General features: G+C 44.0%; 1 protein-coding gene across 2 annotated transcripts in view; it reads right to left on the bottom strand.

The window, feature by feature from the left end:
* Positions 1-7,141: 7,141 nt before the first annotated feature.
* LOC129380070 (uncharacterized) overlaps positions 7,142-18,706 on the bottom strand; it is a 141,307-nt gene continuing 129,742 nt past the window's right edge. For both annotated transcript variants that reach the window (XM_055073945.2, XM_050183262.3), the window contains exon 27: positions 7,142-9,153. In XM_055073945.2, the coding sequence (XP_054929920.1) occupies positions 8,698-9,153 (456 nt within the window). In that variant the 3' untranslated portion in view covers positions 7,142-8,697. The remainder of the gene's footprint in view (positions 9,154-18,706) is intronic.

Genomic DNA, 18,706 nt, shown 5'->3' with positions numbered 1-18,706 from the left:
GAGACTTGGGTATTTGAATATGACCTGGAGACCAAAGGGCAATCATCTGAGTGGCACACACACTCGTCCCCTCCCCAGAAGAAAGCCAGGATGAGCAAATCAAAGATCAAGATCATGCTCATTGTTTTTTTTTGACATCCACGGACTGGTTCATCATGAGTTTGAAGAACCTGGAACCACCGTGAACCCCAAATTTTATGTGGATGTCCTTGAAAGACTGAAACGCAGGGTTCAACATATCCGGCCGGACATTGCACACAACTGGAAGTTGCACCACGATAATGTGCTGGCCCACAGTGCCTTCATTGTCACCGACTACCTGGTTAATGCAGTGGGGCCGACGATCACCCAGCCCCCGTACAGCCCGGGCTTGGCTCCCCCCCAACTTTTTTCTGTTTCCATGCCTCAAAACACCCCTGAAAGGCAATAATTTTGGGACAGCGGACGTGATTAAAGCAGCTAGCACCACAGCATTAAAGGCCATTCCGGAGGAGGACTACCGCAACGCATTCGAGAGCTGGAAGTCTCGCTGGAGCCGATGTATTGACGCAAAAGGAGAGTATTTTGAAGATTTTTAATCTTTTTGTAACAACAAATTCAATAAATGATTTTTAATCGCCTTAGTGACATTACTCTCAGGACAGACCCTGTACATGCACCTTGAAGGTATGTATGTGGAAAGCATTTCAACCTCTGCTTGCTTTTCTGGCATGGAATAAAACGGCCTTTTGTCTCTAAACCACTTACTTTTAAACTATTCCGTTTGGTTCATTTTTCTAACTTCTGCAGAGTGCATTCACAACTTTCATAGTTAGCCGGCTCCGTTTTCATTCTTGCTTCCTAAAATATGCCCTCCTGTCATGCATAATTTGCCTTCTGTTAGCAATGGGTATTGTATTTCAAGACTATCAGTGCAATGTTGCATGAAGAAACCTATTCTTGGAGTGAATTATTGTTCAGCTTGATATCATGATACTGCTGCATGGTTGTTATTTAACTCTGCAAGAGAATGGTCCTGCCATCCTACCAAGAGTGCATTTCATGGGTATTACTCTCTTTCTTTTGACATTAGTTTATGAGGCTCACAGATATGCATCTGTGTCGACAATAACACCTGACATCTAATTTTGTGCAACATGCACTACATTTAATCAGATAAAAGTTGCATGTTTTGCCTCTTGGACCAGTCTGCTCAGTGGCAGGAGGTCGAGACCACAAATGAGAATGGCTGGCCAAGATCTGTGGTGTATGTCCCGTGTTACGCATCTGACAAGATTTCATGGTGGCAAGAAGACATGTCAGACCTGATGTGATCTTTCTAATTATTGTGCACAGAGTTATGAGCATGATAATATCCTTAATGCTATAAAGAGTACTTCCAGCAAGCAGTCTATATGCTTATGCCTTTTTGTTGCTTATGGCAACAAAATCCAACATCCTTTGAAACATGCTCACTTGCTGTCTGATGCATAAAATGAAGAACGCTGCCTTCTCTAAATTTATTAGCAACAAGAAAGCCACTCTGGAAGCAATTATATACATACACAAGCAACACACTAAAACCTACAAATGGGAGAAAAAACACAAACTAGGCTAACAATAAAAGAAACCTGACACCCAACAAGTGTTACATGTTACTCAAGTATGCACATTCAACCTGAGTTAGAGAGATAGATGGTCGACTCCCGCACTCTTGTGCATGCATGTGGATATGTTAAGCCTCAGTTACTCTTTCTATATCATAACTGTCCCCATGTTTGTGAAATCTGGTGTACAACTGCAAGAACAATGATGGCCTGACAGGTGGTTCACCTTTCAATGAGTTCTATAAGGAGGATGCATCAACTCTTCCAGCCAATGTACACATTACCACATGAAAGCAGCAGCTTATAAACAGCATAACACCATACAGCACAAATTATATATTTGCCACGTGTTATTAAACTTACATCATTAAAGTACATTGGTGCTAAGGCTGGTGCACAATATATGCATATACTTTAAGCAATCATAAATAATGCAAGAGCTTGGAATATGATTGGCTATTCTCGGAACTGCTTTGATAATACAAAAGTCAAGGCTTTGTTTTTGGCATCACCCACTCCAATTCGTTTTCTTTCTTTTTCCAATTGAAGCATTGGCAAGATTTGTGCCATGCGCTTCGACCGTGATTTTTCCTTGTTCGCGCACGGCCATGACCATAATACAAGAAAATCGCCCCAGTAACGCAGTGGTCCCTGCCTACTTTTTCATATACTTTACCGCAATACATTACGTATGCTTCACCGCATAACATGACTGTATTGCGGCAAAGCTGATTTTATGAAACTGACATTATGTAACGGACCTTTTGTCCTTGTGCTGCTCGCATGAGCATAAGCTCGAAAAACCACAAAATAAAGACTTGGCTTGCTGCTGGTTGATTTCTAGCTAACATTTCGAGACGTCCACGTTGTTTACAAAAACATCGGTGAAGTTTCTCGCGCTCGGACGCGCTTCAAAAGGCAGCGTGACCACCTATAATTAAGGCAGTCATAAGCGGCAACGAAATCCACACAAGGTACATCAACTTCCACAAAGCTACTGGGCAACGCCATCAATAACTGGCACACGGGCCACCCAGGAGCTGGCAAACTCTGCGATGACATCCACACAAACCACGTCGCTTTCCACAAAGCTATTGGGCAACACGATCAGTCACAGGCACAGGTGAAGTCCGCAAAACACTACATGGGCAGAACTACTACGGCCATACTCAATCACTTCGCCACAAGCTCTCACATTTAACGACATCAAACAGCTTCAATCACTTCTCCACAGCCACGGACACAGGCGAAGACCGCAGGGGCAGAACGGAAGCACCGATTGAGGGCTCGATCGTCGCGTTCATCGCTTTAGCGCCACCTATTTAAAAATAATATACGGAGCCAAGCCAAACCATTATTTAGCGTCTATTTGGGTGAACCTAACGCTTTCGGGCCCTAAGCGTTCGAACGACCAGGGCACTATAACGCTTACCCCCCCTTTCCACTCCTGCGACCGGGTCGCAGGAACGGCGGCCCCCGACCCATCAACACTGGTGCCCAGGCGGAGTACTCGACGGCGGAGGCCACCGGACCGTTACTCGCCTGAATAGCAGGCACCGTCGACCCAGCTAGGGTGGAGGCAGAGCCTCGTATTTAAAACATCGACGTTGGTTTTTTCTTTAATAAACAAACTGGGGGTAAGGGGGTGTAGCAAGCATGTGACGCCCCCCAGGCATAATGTTCGTTCGCCGCCAGGCTCGGTGGCCTGCTAAAGCTCGGCAGGCAACATTGATCACCGCACCACAACAAACACCGACGAGCACGGCTACTCGCCGGTCAGTCATCGTTCAGCACCACCACGCTGCAGAGCGTCCGTCTATCGGAGGGTGCCTCGAGCCCTCCCTTGTTCACGAGCCCGGGTGGATCGTGACACCGCGAAGCCGTCCAAATTACCGGGAATGTGGAAAGTCGGGCGTTGGCTGTACACTGGCAACTCCGCCAGCCGACGACAGGGCGTCAAAGACGATTCACTACAATTCCTGTCGGTTACTCGAGCCAGCATTACCACGACTTTCGACGCTTTCAATAAAATTGCAGCTAATTTTCTCTGATAGAGGCACAAATTCACTGCGTTTTCCCCGAGTTTTTCCAGAGTACTGAAGATCCCTGAGAATTCCCGGTTGGTAGACATCCTGTGAACACACAGCATAATTCTGTAGAGCTTTGTCAGCCCAGGATAGCCCGCTCCCAACTCGCATATTGCTCTTTGCATGCCAGCGCATGAGAAAGGGACACTTTTTGTGGCAACGATTTGTACCCCGCTGTACTGAGGCACAACACATCATCTCTGAACTTTTCTTTTACTTCAGTTTTGACGGCATCCTTAACCATTAGGGTGCGCTAACATGAGGGAGCTTTTCAAAAACACATGGAACACTAACCTATGAATTTAACGACTCCAGTTCCATGAATCTCTTGCCTGCTTTTTTTTTTTACTCGAATACTCAAATGCCTCTTGCTTATCTTGACTACCGACCAGTCCCCCAAGCCCTCGACCGCGTCAACCTATCTCGACCTAGCAGAGGGATCGCCCAAGGCAACACTTCTGGGCAAGGGAAATGCCCTGCACTCACTTCCCAGTTCTAGCCACCCTACCTATGAAAATGACCAATAGATTTTGCATTGCAAATCACATTACCTTTGCTGTTGCAAGCTGCCCAGGTCCATGAAGCAGTAAAACAAATACTAGATCAAGCTAGACTGGTAGTCTTTCAGAACAATCTCCACATGGTCTTAGCAGAAAAAGATAGGAGCTCAGTTCATGTTTGCTTCATGAATATTGAATGATTGCAAAAAGATCACAGAAGCTTATTAGAACAAACGAAGGCAAGGCCATTTTGGTTTAACTATACATCAGCATAGGTGCAACACTGCAACTCCACCCCACATACTAGTTGAACCTCATTATATTAAAGTTGCATCCAACATGAAAGTATCTTTGTAATATAGGTTATTTGTTCAAAACATACATGCTGACATCACAGAAAAGAACCAGTGAATTTTAGATCTATTTCGTTGTGTCCATGTTTGTCATGTTGAGGCTCAACTGTATATAGATCCTTTTGGTGCACTAAAATGTTACCAAGTTGAGAGGCAAACATTCACCCAGACATTTTTGCTTCACATATCTCTTAAATAAAATCCAAGTAGTGCACCATGTGCACCATTTAGGAGCACAGAACGTCAAGCATACAATCAAACTGCAAGGTTTTGGACAAGCCAATGCGATTTGTCAAGCTACTGTGGTTTTCGTGATTGGCCAAACAATGCAGTGTTCAAATTGTGGGTGCAATTGACAGGTGCCAACACGAATTTTACAGTGAGACTGAATGAAGCAAACGAGGTCAACACCCACGAGGACAGTTTGTAAGAGCCTGCTAGATTTGAATGGCAGGGAATTGAAAAACTGCCTTTTGCACTGCTCTTGTGATGTAGGCACCTTTCTTCCGACATCAAGAACAAACAGAATGATGGCAAAACAGCTTGTTCTATCACATGGTTCATCCAACACGACCTGTGTGAACGACATGTAACATAAAAACACAACACGAGCTTTGAGGAATGTTCCCAGAAACTGCACAGGCAGTGCTCATAATGTGGTTATTAGCTACTAAGTGGGTTGTTGGAAATCATGTGTGCAATAAAGTTACAGCTGCGAATGAACATTGTCGCGTTCACTTATGACTTTTTATGCCATGAAACTGCTGCATATTCTGCTTTACCCTTGTTTTTTCACTCGTAGCTCTGCATTCCCCTTGGATGCTTCGCTTACCTTTACTAGTGCCTCAAGCACTGAGTAACGTGCATGACACCATCGCCTTGACTGACCACATGCAGAGACTTTCCCCATACTCGTCTATTGGAATCCCAAGAAAACAGAAAGCATATTTCCAATCGTCGGCACTTTGACGCATGTTCCATCGGACTTGCAGGTGCAGGTTTATCTCTACCCTTTATTCTTTATATTCTTTTCAAGCCAGAAATTGAAGTTAACCAGGGCTAATCCATGTTGTTTTGGTCCCCTTGTTATAGTGTTTGGCTCTCAGACAAACTCCCTTTGTGCTACAAGGGCCTTTACCACGTGCAACGTCACATGACCAATTTTACATATTAGTCTCCATTAAGCTCCGTCCACCAACAAAGCCATCCAGTCTAACATCACCTGAGGTCGGTCATGTATAGCATGCCTTAAGCCCTACCACGCTCTTCCTAATGGCCCCATTTGACACACCACGCAGTGCTTTTTACCTTGGAAGTCGTGTGACGATGAAAGAAAACATTGACCACTCTGAATACGACGAAAAAACACAGCTCTACCAGGCACTCTTCCATCTTGGGCAATGTTCTGTCTTTGTAAATACATACTATAAATAGTTTTATCTATGTAACAACATCCACAGCCTTAGTACTGTCAACACTGCGATGGAATTGATTTCATTTAGGCCATAGTGCCATTTCCACTCTCCCACAGGGTACAGCTACATGAAGCGTCACTTTACTTCAGAGGAATACAAATATTACTCATTACACTTTACACTAAAATACTGGCTTTTGGACATAATGCCAATTGTTCAAAGTGTACTAGAACAGCAAGTACAGCTCCATCATGGCCCCTTTAATCTCAGAGAAGCAATTGCTGATGCAAAGAGAAAAGTCGTAAGCAGCAGCATATGCCACTGTGCTACGATGTGTTATCCAGATAGCCTGAGATATTTAGCCAGACGTTGAGACTCTTGGAGCATCTGTACATTTACTGTACGACCGTAATGCCAAGATATAACTACGAGCCATAGTGCCAGCATTGTCGTTTAAAGAGCTTCTGATCAACCAAAATATGTTAGGTGCTGCAAAAACTTTAGGTACTGCATGACTATCCTTGGCAGAAATGAGCCAAAGTAGGTGCATCATGATCATCATGCTCGTATGAACCATTCAAGTCAGCAGAAACATTCAAAGCACTTTGGTTGTGTAAACAGTTCGACCTAGGTGCTGATGACTGCAGAGTGGACCCATACTACATCTTGGCACCACAGCAATACTGCAAGAGTAATATGTGCACATAGAACTGAACATATCAGATTACTGTTTTTTGTAAATTGTCTGATAAATTTACTTCAGATTTATGTGCACTGCAAAGCACCACACATGGGAACATGTCAGAGGACCGTTTTCTGTAAACTGTCTCTCACAACTTTAACAAATCTCGTTTACATGAGCAGAACTTTGCACAAAAAAAAAGTGACCTGCCTTTCGTAATTTTCCTGCAGCAACAGGCATGCCAAGTGCAAGTATTCTACGCAATCATCATGCAATACCCTTTTTAAAGAATGTTGATTCACTGCGTAGGCCATTGGCATGGCATAAAATCATGAAATGTTGTTTTTTTCTATGACAGTCGGAAAGCTGTTGAACTCACAATTGTGTCAGCATACATAAGTGAGTATTGACTAATATATATGGTACACATGCATCCTAACTGGAAGAAGGATACCAACATGTCTACTTACTAACAAAAAGAGAGAGAGAGAGAGAGAAGTGCAACCAGTTGACAAACCTTGAAGCAGTCATCATCATATTTTTTTTACTTTCACATGAACGCAACCTAACTGTACAAGAAAGAGTGGTCATCGGCCTGAAGGAACATAAAAGCAATAAATGACTAAAAAAATTTAAAACAGCCCCCATACAACATGCTTCTCTATCAGGAAAACCAGAAAGGTCTCAAGTTATGTCCCAACTTTAGGGTGTCAATTGTGTTTGCAATGCATGTCTGAAATACATGAATAGCACAGCAACATAACAATTCTTTTGTTTGAAATTAAATCATACATACACTGTGTAAGCTTATGCAAACCATGTTTATAAGCAAAAAATGAGAAAACTCAAGATTACCATAGCAAACTTATGGAGACTAAGCTGGCAGGCTCAACTATGCAAAATATTTTTTACAGTCAGCATATGATGTGTTTCTAGCCACAGTACATTGTACCCAAAATCTTTACAACCACATATAGCTCCACGATTTTGCAGAAGCCTTGCAGTTTGTGAGAGCAATGATAATTCCATATCCTTTATATATACAGTGCGACAAAATATGCAAGAGAAAGTCATGCACACATTATTGTGCATTTTGGGCGATTTAACATGATACACAAACTTGCAGAAAATGCTGGAATTTATAACGCATGAAAAGAAAACGCAGCAGTTGCAGTTATTTGCAAACCTGCAGCACACAAATGCAGAATACACAAGCTCTTGGCAACATCAAGGGTGAAAGTCCATATAATACAAGAAACTCAAGTGATCGAAAACCAGGTTTTGGTTCGACTGGTGCAATGAGCCAATGTCTGCTCAAAAAACATTAAAAAAGTATTAAAATTCTGCTCAGTGCAATGCAATAGTTCTTAAAAAATGGGACTCAATGTATCAGCACATACACATCACTGCAAGGGCGCTTGTGTGTATTGCAAAAGACGAGTGGCCTCTGGCATTATGAAACACGTACACATAAACTTGCAATTTCAAGGAACAGATATCGGGTCAGGTTGGTGACTGTGTGGTAGAAAATAGCTCTAAATATAATAAACAAAAAGTGTGCGTTTATTATTTCCTTTGTCTCATTTTTTGCAGCACTGTTTTTCACTCTCCAAAGAGCACACATTTCTAAAAATGCAACAAGGTTTGTTATGGATATGCACAAAATAATGTCTCGAAGGTCACAGTAGTGGCACTGATTTTCGCTGTCTTCACTGTTTGAACCAGATCATAAAATATGATGAGGTGCCTTACACAGAACTGCTTAACGGTGGCCATAAGTTGAGAACCTCATCAAACTGCAGTCCCAATTGTTCGTCACAGTAACAAGACCAACTTTAACATTTGGCTCTGACTGCTACACCAGCCGCGACAACAGATCTGAAGTAACGTTGACCGTCAACCAAAAAAAAAAAAAAAAGAAAACCCATACATGCAGAAACCCAATTCAGAAGCCACCAGGACTGGTGTCACCACAAAGCAGTGGCACCTCACTGCTCTCCTTACACCCGATGCTGGTGGCAAGTCCCATGCTCAATGAGTGGTTTAGGAGAAGACAAGGACATGGTACAGAGTCTCAGTCAATGATCTCGGTAATCACAACCGATGATGTCGACGGCTGTCGTGTACTGGAAGACGACGAGCCTGCAGCGTGCGAGTCATCTTCTGCTTCAGAGACCACCACCCTTCCTGATGTGGGGTTGCTGCCCATCTGCTGCTGCATGAGCAGCTGCTGGAAAGCCACCCTCTGCTGGTTGATGGCATAGTTCCTTGCCATCTGAGGGTTGACTCCACGTGCCATGCAGTAATTGTAAGCACTGGCATAGATTTGTTCTGCCTGCGACATGCCTGGCCTTACATGCTGCGTTGCCTGTGGCCGCTGGAACTGGTACTGCGCCTGCTGCTGTGCAAACTGAGGACGTGCCTGTGCCTGCTGGTAAGCCTGCTGCCTCATGTAGGCCTGCTGCTGATAGTACTGTTGCTGCTGCTGTTGCTGCTGCTGCTGCTGCGGCTGTGTTTGCTGCTGCGCCTGCTGTTGGAGCAAAATATATGGCACAGGTTGCAACAGCTATGGCAATACTACTTCCCAGGCACTAGTATTCTATGACCAACCAAGGATAGACAGTTAAACCTCGATATAATGAAGTTCGAATTGACAAAATTCTCAATACAGTTAAACCTCGTTATAACGAACTACAATATAATGAAATTCTCGATATAACGAAGTATTTAACTTTTCATTACCTCTTGTCCATAGAACACCATATATTTAAAACCACAATATAACGAATAGTCTTTGTATGAGATTTCAATATAATGAAATTTCACTGCCGCCGCAAAAGAATGCAGAGACAATAGAAACTTCCAATTGAATTACAAGTGGCTGCTTGCAAACGCGCCTCTCAAATCGCATGCCGTGCGACAAGAGCAACCGCTGAAGTGGAGCCACATCATGTTCCGTATGAAGTCCAAGTGCGATAAGATCCTATCGCGGCCCGCGTACTTGCACATGAAAGCGAGGCTGGCACCACTTTATTCATAACACCGATGTGAAGATATCATCGACATACATGGCATGGAACCGTATAATTCGTCGCCGACTCCCAAATTTAACAAAATCAATTGTTTTCTGAATTCAAATTTGATTTTTTTGATTGCGCGATAACTCCGAAAATTCAGCGGCCCCTTTCTGTGTAAGAAAAATCTGTCGGTGACTGTGCTTATTTGCATAAAAGGTTGAATTTCAATACAACAAAATTTCGTTATAACGAAACAAATTGCCAATTTTACCGACTTTGTTATATCGAGGTTTAACTTGTTAACAAAGTATTTAACTTTTTATAACTTCTTGTCCACAGAACACCAATATAACAGTGTGTTTATACACAATTTCAATATAATAACATTTCAGTCGCCGCTAAGGAATACCGACACAAATGAAAACCCGCATATGTAGATGATAAACTGGTTCAATTACAAGTGGCTCCTTGTGAACGCACCTCTGAAATCACACGCTGCGCAAGAAGAGCAACCGCTGAAGCAGAGCAGCATCATGTTTCGTGTAAAGTACAAGTGTAATAAGATCCTATCGCACCTCGCACAATGTATGCTTTGGCCGCGAGTGAAAGTGTGAGAAGGTGAGCCGAGAAGGATGGTGGCTTGATGAGCTCCATCTTCCCCTGCGCGAACCAGTAGAAGGGGGGTGAAAGCGAGGTCATGGTGACACGATCAAGTGCGCGCGATCTAGTGTGGCTGTAGCTGTGTGTGGCTATCAGCGCATCTGAGTGCATACACGGCCCCCGCACTCCCCATTTTAGAGATGATATGTCGCGTGTGCAAAGAATGGGTGTGCCGTGATGGCATGGCTTCATGTGAACTGTTTTTATGTGCATTTAGTACTGGAGGATGCGTAACCTCAAGTTTTGGAGACGTGTGGAAACGAGAGGCTCCTTGCTGCTGGCACTTTTCATGATAGTGTCGTCCCACTGCGGCCAACCCTATCAGCCACGAGGGTGGAGGGAATGTGAAAGCATGGCCGGCTTTGCTTCGTACTGCCGATGTGAAGACATTGTGAACACCACACGAAACCATACCTTTTGTCGCTGACTGTCAAATTTAACAAAACAATTTTTTTTGCGCGTTCAGGCATATGCTTTTTACGAGTGCCCTTTAATTGAGAAAATTTTCCGGCCCCTCCCATGCAAGAACAGATTATTGGCGACTGTACTTATTTGCATAAAAGGTTGTTTTTCAATATAACGAAATTTTCATGTAATAAAGCAATTCGCCGATTTTGCCGACTTCGTTATATTGAAGTTTAACTGTATAACATACGACTTTGCAACCCCATCCAGATTTCTGCAGAACCACACGCTTTTTAATTTCAGTTGAATTTCATTTACAATTTTTATTTTTAATTCAAATTTTATGCGCAGCAGGTGCTGAGAGAGAATACAGTGAAGGGATTCATATTAATTTTGACCGCTTGAGTTCTTTGAAATCTGCATGAACCTACTCAAGCATTTTTGCATTCCACCATCATCAGAATGTTGTCACTGCTGCAGGGATTTGATCCAGCGACCTACTAGCGGAACGCCAAAGCCAGTGAGTGACTGTGGCGGATTAAAAAAATTAGGGCAAGTTCAAACACTGCCTGTGTTTCATACTGGCATATCAGTTGCTTTTTTCAGCCACAGCCCTTTCCTACATGGGCTCCATTGAAGCATGTGGGTGAAGCGGTGATTTAAGATTACAGACAAAATTACAGTAGTAGTGCCTCCAACTGTGGAATAATGATCATAAGAAATACAACGCTTGCAGTCATAGAAGAGTTTGGCAACATGTATTTCTTTTGCTACATTGAGCACTGTATTTAGCATCGCTTAGCTTCAGAGCCCCCACTTCAATTATTCCTTAATCGAATTCCCAACAAAAAAAGAATGTCTTGAAGCAACACACAACCTATGAGGGACCCTGTGGTGAAGGGGCTATGGGTTACAATCCGAGGTTGTCTAATGTGCACCTAGATTTCAGTACACCAGCATTATTGCATTCTACCCCCTGTTACAATGAAGCTGAAAGTTTGGTGAGTTGGCCTTTGTTCATCGCTGGAAAGCAGTGCTGCAGGCCAGTATTAGAGCAGGTCCTAACACACAATACAGTTAAAGCTTGTTAATTCTGATTTCACGGGGCTGAAAAAAAAAGTATGAATTAACCAAATGTGTTATCAAGGGTATACAAAAAAAAAAAGCTTACTAAATCAGCATGAATTTACTTACTGAATGAATCAGCAAATTCTGTTTCTATTTAGCACAAAAGCAGCACAGAAGCTCCAACTCTCGTCATCTCGTGTGAAAGATTAGTGCTTGCAGCTGTGAAGGCCTTGTGCTTCTATCGCAGCGCGGCCACGATGCAAGACCCATGTCTTCATCCATGACACGTCTTTCAATAACACGCGCACATCCAGATGCGTTTTTAGCCAGTGAGCTGGTTGGGAAGAGAGCATGCATCCAGCCCGACATAACCAGCGGGTTTGATACGTGCAACTCACGGTAGAATCGCTCTTCTTCCTTGACAGCTTACGTTGTGATTGTGGCATTAAGCACACATTGCACTGAGTTGAGCCAAAACAAAACTACGACTTGCCGCAACTGTTGTGAACAAAAACATGGTTGCTACTGATATGATCATGGATGGCAACCGTGCAGTTCCGATTGCACGCGACCAATGCGTGCACTACATCAAAACAAAACTGCTGTTTGCGAGCAAAACTGCAGTCACTACTGCTACTGCTGAAATCATGATGGATTTAAAGGCATAGGGCAATGCAATGTCATGCATCGCGGTAAATGCAAGAACAAAGGCTATATAGTTACAAATAGGCACAAAGTGTTCCAGCGTTCCTGTTCTTCCCATACAGTTTCCACTAATGACGGTGATGCGTACTTGCCGCTTTGTTTCGGTTGGACGCTAGAACCACTGTTGCTCATTTACGTCGTACATTTACGACGCTCCGCACTCACCGCGTTCCAAGAGTTGTCCGAATTGACCGGTGTGAGGCTAAATACGTTCGGATTAACAAGAGTTTGATGCCATTAAATAGTGCTTATGCCTGCTGGGACCAGAGGACGAGTACGAATTATCCGATTTTCCTAATGAACAAGGATTGCATTAACAAGGGTTTAACCCTTTGAAGGTTTTTGCTGTACATGTACGGCGGCTGTTTTCTCTCCCGCAAGGTCTTTGCCGTACAGGTACGGTTTCGCCCCTCCGTTTAAAATTTCGCGCCATAATGACGATGCGTGCTCACTGGGAGGTGCTGCCACCTCTTAGGACTTACAAGCAGCGTTTGAAATTTGTGCTACCTTCTTGGGGAGACAAACGGAACTGATTTCTAGCTTCAGTGCGTCGCGCAGACTGCGGCAACACCCCTTTTGCGGTTTTGGTTTTGCTGTGTGATCGCAACGGAGGTGCTCGAAACGACAATTTTCTCTTTGCGGGCACGCTCTGGCAGGTGTGGCGGAAGTAGATTTCTATCTTGATTGGCGCTGCTCTTAGCTTGTTTATCACCACCGCTCACGAGGTATTCTCGCTCTCTGCGGCAATGCGTTTACGTGAGAAGGTGCCTCAGACCTCTGCCCAAGGCAGCCGCACGCAGGAAAGATATGTGTGCGCCAACACAACTTGTCGCTCCAAGAGGAGAACAGACATGCATTTTAGGTGTGCAGACTGCGATAAGGCGCTGTACATAGACCCGCGTTTAAAGGAGTAACACACTCTGAAATACTATTGAACATTTTGCAGTTCTGAGTGATGCTGACACCAAAATACTGTTCCTAATTTTTTTTTGCTATTTATTCCTGACTTTATACATTTTGTACATTCAAGATCCGCAATAAAGTAATTTGACCACCTGGGAAAGCTTTTTTCAATGTAATTCGACCCTCAAAGGGTTAGTGTATAGGCAACGGTATACTTTTAAAAACATTACAGACAAAAGAACTGACAGCCAGGTTAGTTAGCAATGATTAGTAATGACTTGGCAGATAATGCAAGGAAAGAAAAAGAAGAAGCAATGAACATATTACTACATTTAATCTGTCCACTTTGTGAATGCACTAGGCACGACACAAGAATAATGGTAGTGGGTTGTGCATTCACAAACACGTTTCTTTGCCATGACAGAATTCCCTGTTTTGTTTAATTATTGTGGACCTAAAGTGATACAGTTAAACCAGATTGAAGCGGCACCCCAATTAAGTACTTCTTTATAGCTACACATGACCTTGACTGCAAATAGCAAACAGTTGCCATATTTTAGAGGCAGGCAGAGGAACTCTTACTGCAGCCTACCCAAACACAAACAAAACGCACTTGTAGTCAAAATTATTTGACAACCAGTTTTTCAGGCACTGAAGTGGGTGATGCTTACCACTTTGCCAGGCTGGCGCGAAATTTGGGACCTTAAGATTGTCATAGTTAGCAAAATGGCCGAATAAAATGGCAACATCCTGGTCAGCTAACTTTCAGCTCTGGGATAAAATGCTTCGTCATATCGGCTTGTAGGGAAGTTGTGCTTCATTAAAAACAAGGTAATAGATTTATGTGTTCTAATAGGATTTAAAGGGGAGTTCCACTTTGATTGCTATATACATTGCTTCGTCATATCCATTTTCATTGTAACAAGGTTTAATTACGTATCTGCAAATGATCAGCCAATAATAAAACAGTCTCTGGTGTCACACCCATTCAACAGGTACATTTCAGTCTACTGCATATGTACAAGCAGACATTCAGCTCAACTAGTAAGCAATAGCCATCAACTCTATCCCTACCATGGGGAATATAGGTGTTTTTTGTATGTTACGCCAGATCTTTTTTATGGAGGAACTACTGCCCTTCACATTTTATGCAATACATAAACAAAAAGCAGAATGAATGCAATTTTCACGCACAATAGCTTTATTAATTAGATCTAAGTCAAAACAAAAAATATAAATTGCCGGAACCAAGATTGTTGGATAAAATTGAACAAAATTTGTAAGGACACATTTGTACCTACTAGGAAAAAAAAAAGTGTTGCGAAAATTCTGGAATATACAAAATGTACTACCGTTTATAATAGCCACTTACTCAAAAAAAAAAAAAGAGTTTCATGGACTAAGTCCCCCACTACAAATATTCAAATGCAAGCACTACAGTTGGGCATGCGATGTGGAGAAGCAGTTCCACAATGTAAAGCATAGTGGAACGTTGCATGTCTTGCAGTAAACTTTTGTTTTCCGCTGGGTTTTGCTGTCTTGGTAGCACTTCTTACAGTTTCCATAAGTCTCCATCTTGGCAGGCTGGTGCTCAATACCTTCAGATGGTGGGGGTGAGCGAACTGGTGGTGTATCCTCAAGTTCAAGGAGCTGTTTCACTAGGTCCGTTCTGAACGCAAGCTGGTCATAGCGGGCAATTCTTTTGAGCTCAGCCATCTCAGGATGTAGCTTCTGGTGTTCCTCAAAAATGATAAAGCTATTGACACATGCAATTTCAATATACTTAAAAAAAAAGGGTTTTCCACCACCGAACAGACTTCTGTAGCACATTGTACGAACTAATAAACTGGTCCGACTTGTCGACGCCAAGCATTCCTGCATTGTATTTCATTGACCAGCCATGTTTTTTTTATTTTTTTCAGTACAAATTCGCTGCCATTGCCCACCTTTCATTTTTTTCTCGTCATCTGGCAAGCATGTGCTGGTTTGCCGTATGCGCAGTGCTCACTATGTGCTACATCCGTCAATCTTTCCATTGGACGTAAAGAATGCCATTGTCCCAGAGACATCTCCTCACTTGACCTTTTCCCAGCTGGTTTCTTTCAGCTCCATTGGAAATCCACGGCAGTCTTTACATGTCGTCTCACACACCAGTGTCTTGCGTTCAAGCAAGTGCCGAAACAGCGAGGCCGATGTGTAGAAGCTATCCATATAGATACAGTATGCCTGGTCAAGGTAGAGATCGCAGAGATGGGTTACAACATTATAGGCCAAGCCATTGGCACTAGGCTTTTCATTTTTCCCAGTGTATACAAAGAATTGAATTGTATACCCAGTTTTAGAGTCTGCGAGCACCCACAATTTAAAGCCCCATTTGGTTACGTTATCTGAAAATATATTGCTGGATTCCGGAGCGCCCCTTTGATTTGACCATCCATTCATCAACAGAAAGTTCCCAGTGTGGCTGGAAAAACTCCACTGACTATTCGTTCATGTGCTGCAGCAACCATGAAATTTTGTCCAATTTCAGCCTGGTGCATCGTACGTCAATGTCTGAGTTGGATACACGCAGCATCCCTAACAGTGCCCAGAAACGTCTTCTTGGCATTATTTTCAGTGGAATCAGAGCAGCAAACAAGCTTGACGTGCTCGAATAAAGGTGTAGCTGCGGCAGCTCGACCACTCCTTACATAGAAGAATGCCTATTGGGGGCGAGCTCCACCACTGAAAAAGCTGGTGCCACCGTCGGCGTGACGTGGCATGAGGGATCATGTGGACACAGCGGCCGCGTAGGCTGCTTCGGAAGTGCCGAAGAGAGCTGAAAATGAGTTTAAAGTCCCACCTGCGCTGCGGTTCTGATTAAGCGGTGAGGCTTTCCTGCCTTGGGTGTCTGGTTGACAACATTTGAAAGCACTATAATAGGTAATGGCTGCCTTTGGAGGCATGCAGCATGGTGGGCTACTACTCAAAGCCGCAGTGCCGGATGTACACAACGGAGCCCGGTGTCAGCCTTATTCACACGTAGCCGCAGGACAAGAAGTTGCATGAAGCTCGGCTCCCAAAACTTAGAACTGGCAGACACCCATCGGCTACAACTTGAGTATGCAGCAAGCACACACGGGAGGAAGATTTCTGCTACGGCGTTGGGGCTGCGATGTTCGGTGAGTAGCACAAAGCGCACACTGAGACGCTCGCCCACGCGCTGCCCGGCTAATGTCATGAAGTTTTGGTCTATGAACTTGTTGATGCTAGATACTGGCAAGTTCACAGTAATGGAAAGGGAACCAGAAAAAGCATATAAAAAGAGGCATGACATGCTCACGCATGTGTAGCCCCAAACAATGAAATGTACTGCATTAAATAAACGCAGCAGTGGGCAATTGCTAGCTGAGAAGACCGATAAACATACAGTGCGAGGCAACTTGAGAAATAATGGTATTTAAACGTCCAAGACCTTAGAAAAAAAAAAAGATTCAATCATCGCGACGAGACATCCCAAGTCGCCCTGGTAGGTGTCGAAGTCCGTAGCTATAACAACATTATTTTTGAACACCTCTGATAGTTTCCACGCAATGCTGTTTGCTTGCGTGCTCTCAAATGCTCATATGCTGCTGTCTAGAGCCCACGGCACGGTGCAAAATGTGCTCGCAGCGAAAGCGAAACATTGTGCACGGACATGCATGCAGACATGCATGCAGACGCGCAGTTGGTCACTGTGAACTCGTGCGATCGCTGCATTGAGGCTTCATTCTGTTATGCTCTATTTGGTCATACAAACAGCCCAATAAAAGAACATATTTCACATGGTTTGCTCTCAGCATTTGCCTACCTTTCGTGCAAGAAGCCGATTTGGGAGACTATATCACGACGACTGTGTGCAGTGGCATTCACTGTACGTATTTGGCAAAGAGAAAGCGTCTGTAAACGATTCTCTGCTTTCAGCTTGCCCAAGATTATTATTTTTACAGTAAAAAACTTCTCTTGTTTTGCAAGTACTTACAGAAATGTCCAGGAGGGCTGCCACGTGGTGTTTTTATTGAGCGCCGTAAGCGAAACCTGTGAGGAGTGCGCCGCGTGATCCCTCATACTACGCAAGGGAGACACTTCCGACAGACGGCTACTCCGTAAGTCCTCGCCCCCAATAAATATTCCTTTACCACTAACAATGTGACCGAGAAATTGAAGTTCTTCAAAACCAAAATGGCACTTTTCAGGTTTTAAAGTTAGACCAGCTGAGCGTATTGCTTCAAAGACCGTCTTAAGTCTCCGTAAGTGTTCCTCGAACGTGGCAGAGAAAACAATCACGTCGTCGAGGTACACCAGACAGGTTTGCCATTTGAGGCCAGAGAGTACCGTGTCCATTAGTTGTTGAAACGTTGCTGGCGCAGGACACAAACCGAAGGGAAGCACTTGACATTCATAAAGTACATCGGGCGTCACAAAAGCGGTCTTCTCACGGTCTCTCGCATTAACTTCTATTCGCCAGTAGCCGCTTTTCAAGTCCATCGACGAAATGTAACATGCTTTTCGTAGCCTGTCTAGTGAATCGTCGAAGCGCGGTAGCGGATAAACATTTTTCTTTGTGATCTGGTTGAGTTTTCGATAGTCGCCGCAGAAGCGCAGGCTACCGTCCTTCTTTTGCACCAATACGACAGGCGATGCCCAACAACTCTTAGACGGCCGAATAACCCCGTCATAAAGCATCGTCTTCACTTGTGTTTGTATTGCCTCGTGTTCTTTGGGTGCTACACGATAAGGGTTCTGCCGAATTGGTCTGGCGTCAGCTTCGGTGACAATACGGTGCTCAGTGAGCGGTGTCTGGCTAAATCGTGATGTGGATGAGAAGCAGCTCTTATACTCATCGATGAGCTAAAGAAGGCTGTTGCGTTCGACGGGTGATAAGGTGGGACTGAAATCAACCACAGGGGCAGGCATAACCACGGTGGACGTCGTGTGCTCCACTGAGAGGCAGTCCTGTAATGTGGTAAATTCGTCGAAGTAAGCAACAGCCATGCCTTTAACAATGTGTCGACATTCCCTGGTAAAATTCGTCGGCAGGAGTTCAGCATGTCCGTCGTGTACGTTAATTACGGCCCTGGCGATGGAAACCCCTTGACTCAGTATCTGTGCGTCGATGTGTTCAGCGACACCAGTCCCGGTGTTCAAGTTGTCGCAGATTACAGGTACGAGGGAACAGCTTCGGGGCGGAAGTGTGACGTCGTCGTCGGCGACACGTAAGAGGGGTCACTGGTGTTCCGCGGGGTCGATGTCGTCTGAGCTTGTAGAAAATGTGACGACGAGGTCACGGACATTAATCACTGCACC

Source organism: Dermacentor andersoni, chromosome 4 (genome assembly GCF_023375885.2).
Source record: "Dermacentor andersoni chromosome 4, qqDerAnde1_hic_scaffold, whole genome shotgun sequence".
NCBI lineage: Eukaryota > Metazoa > Arthropoda > Arachnida > Ixodida > Ixodidae > Dermacentor > Dermacentor andersoni.
Note: the sequence above shows the minus strand (reverse complement) of the source record. Positions and strands in the feature narration are given on the sequence as shown.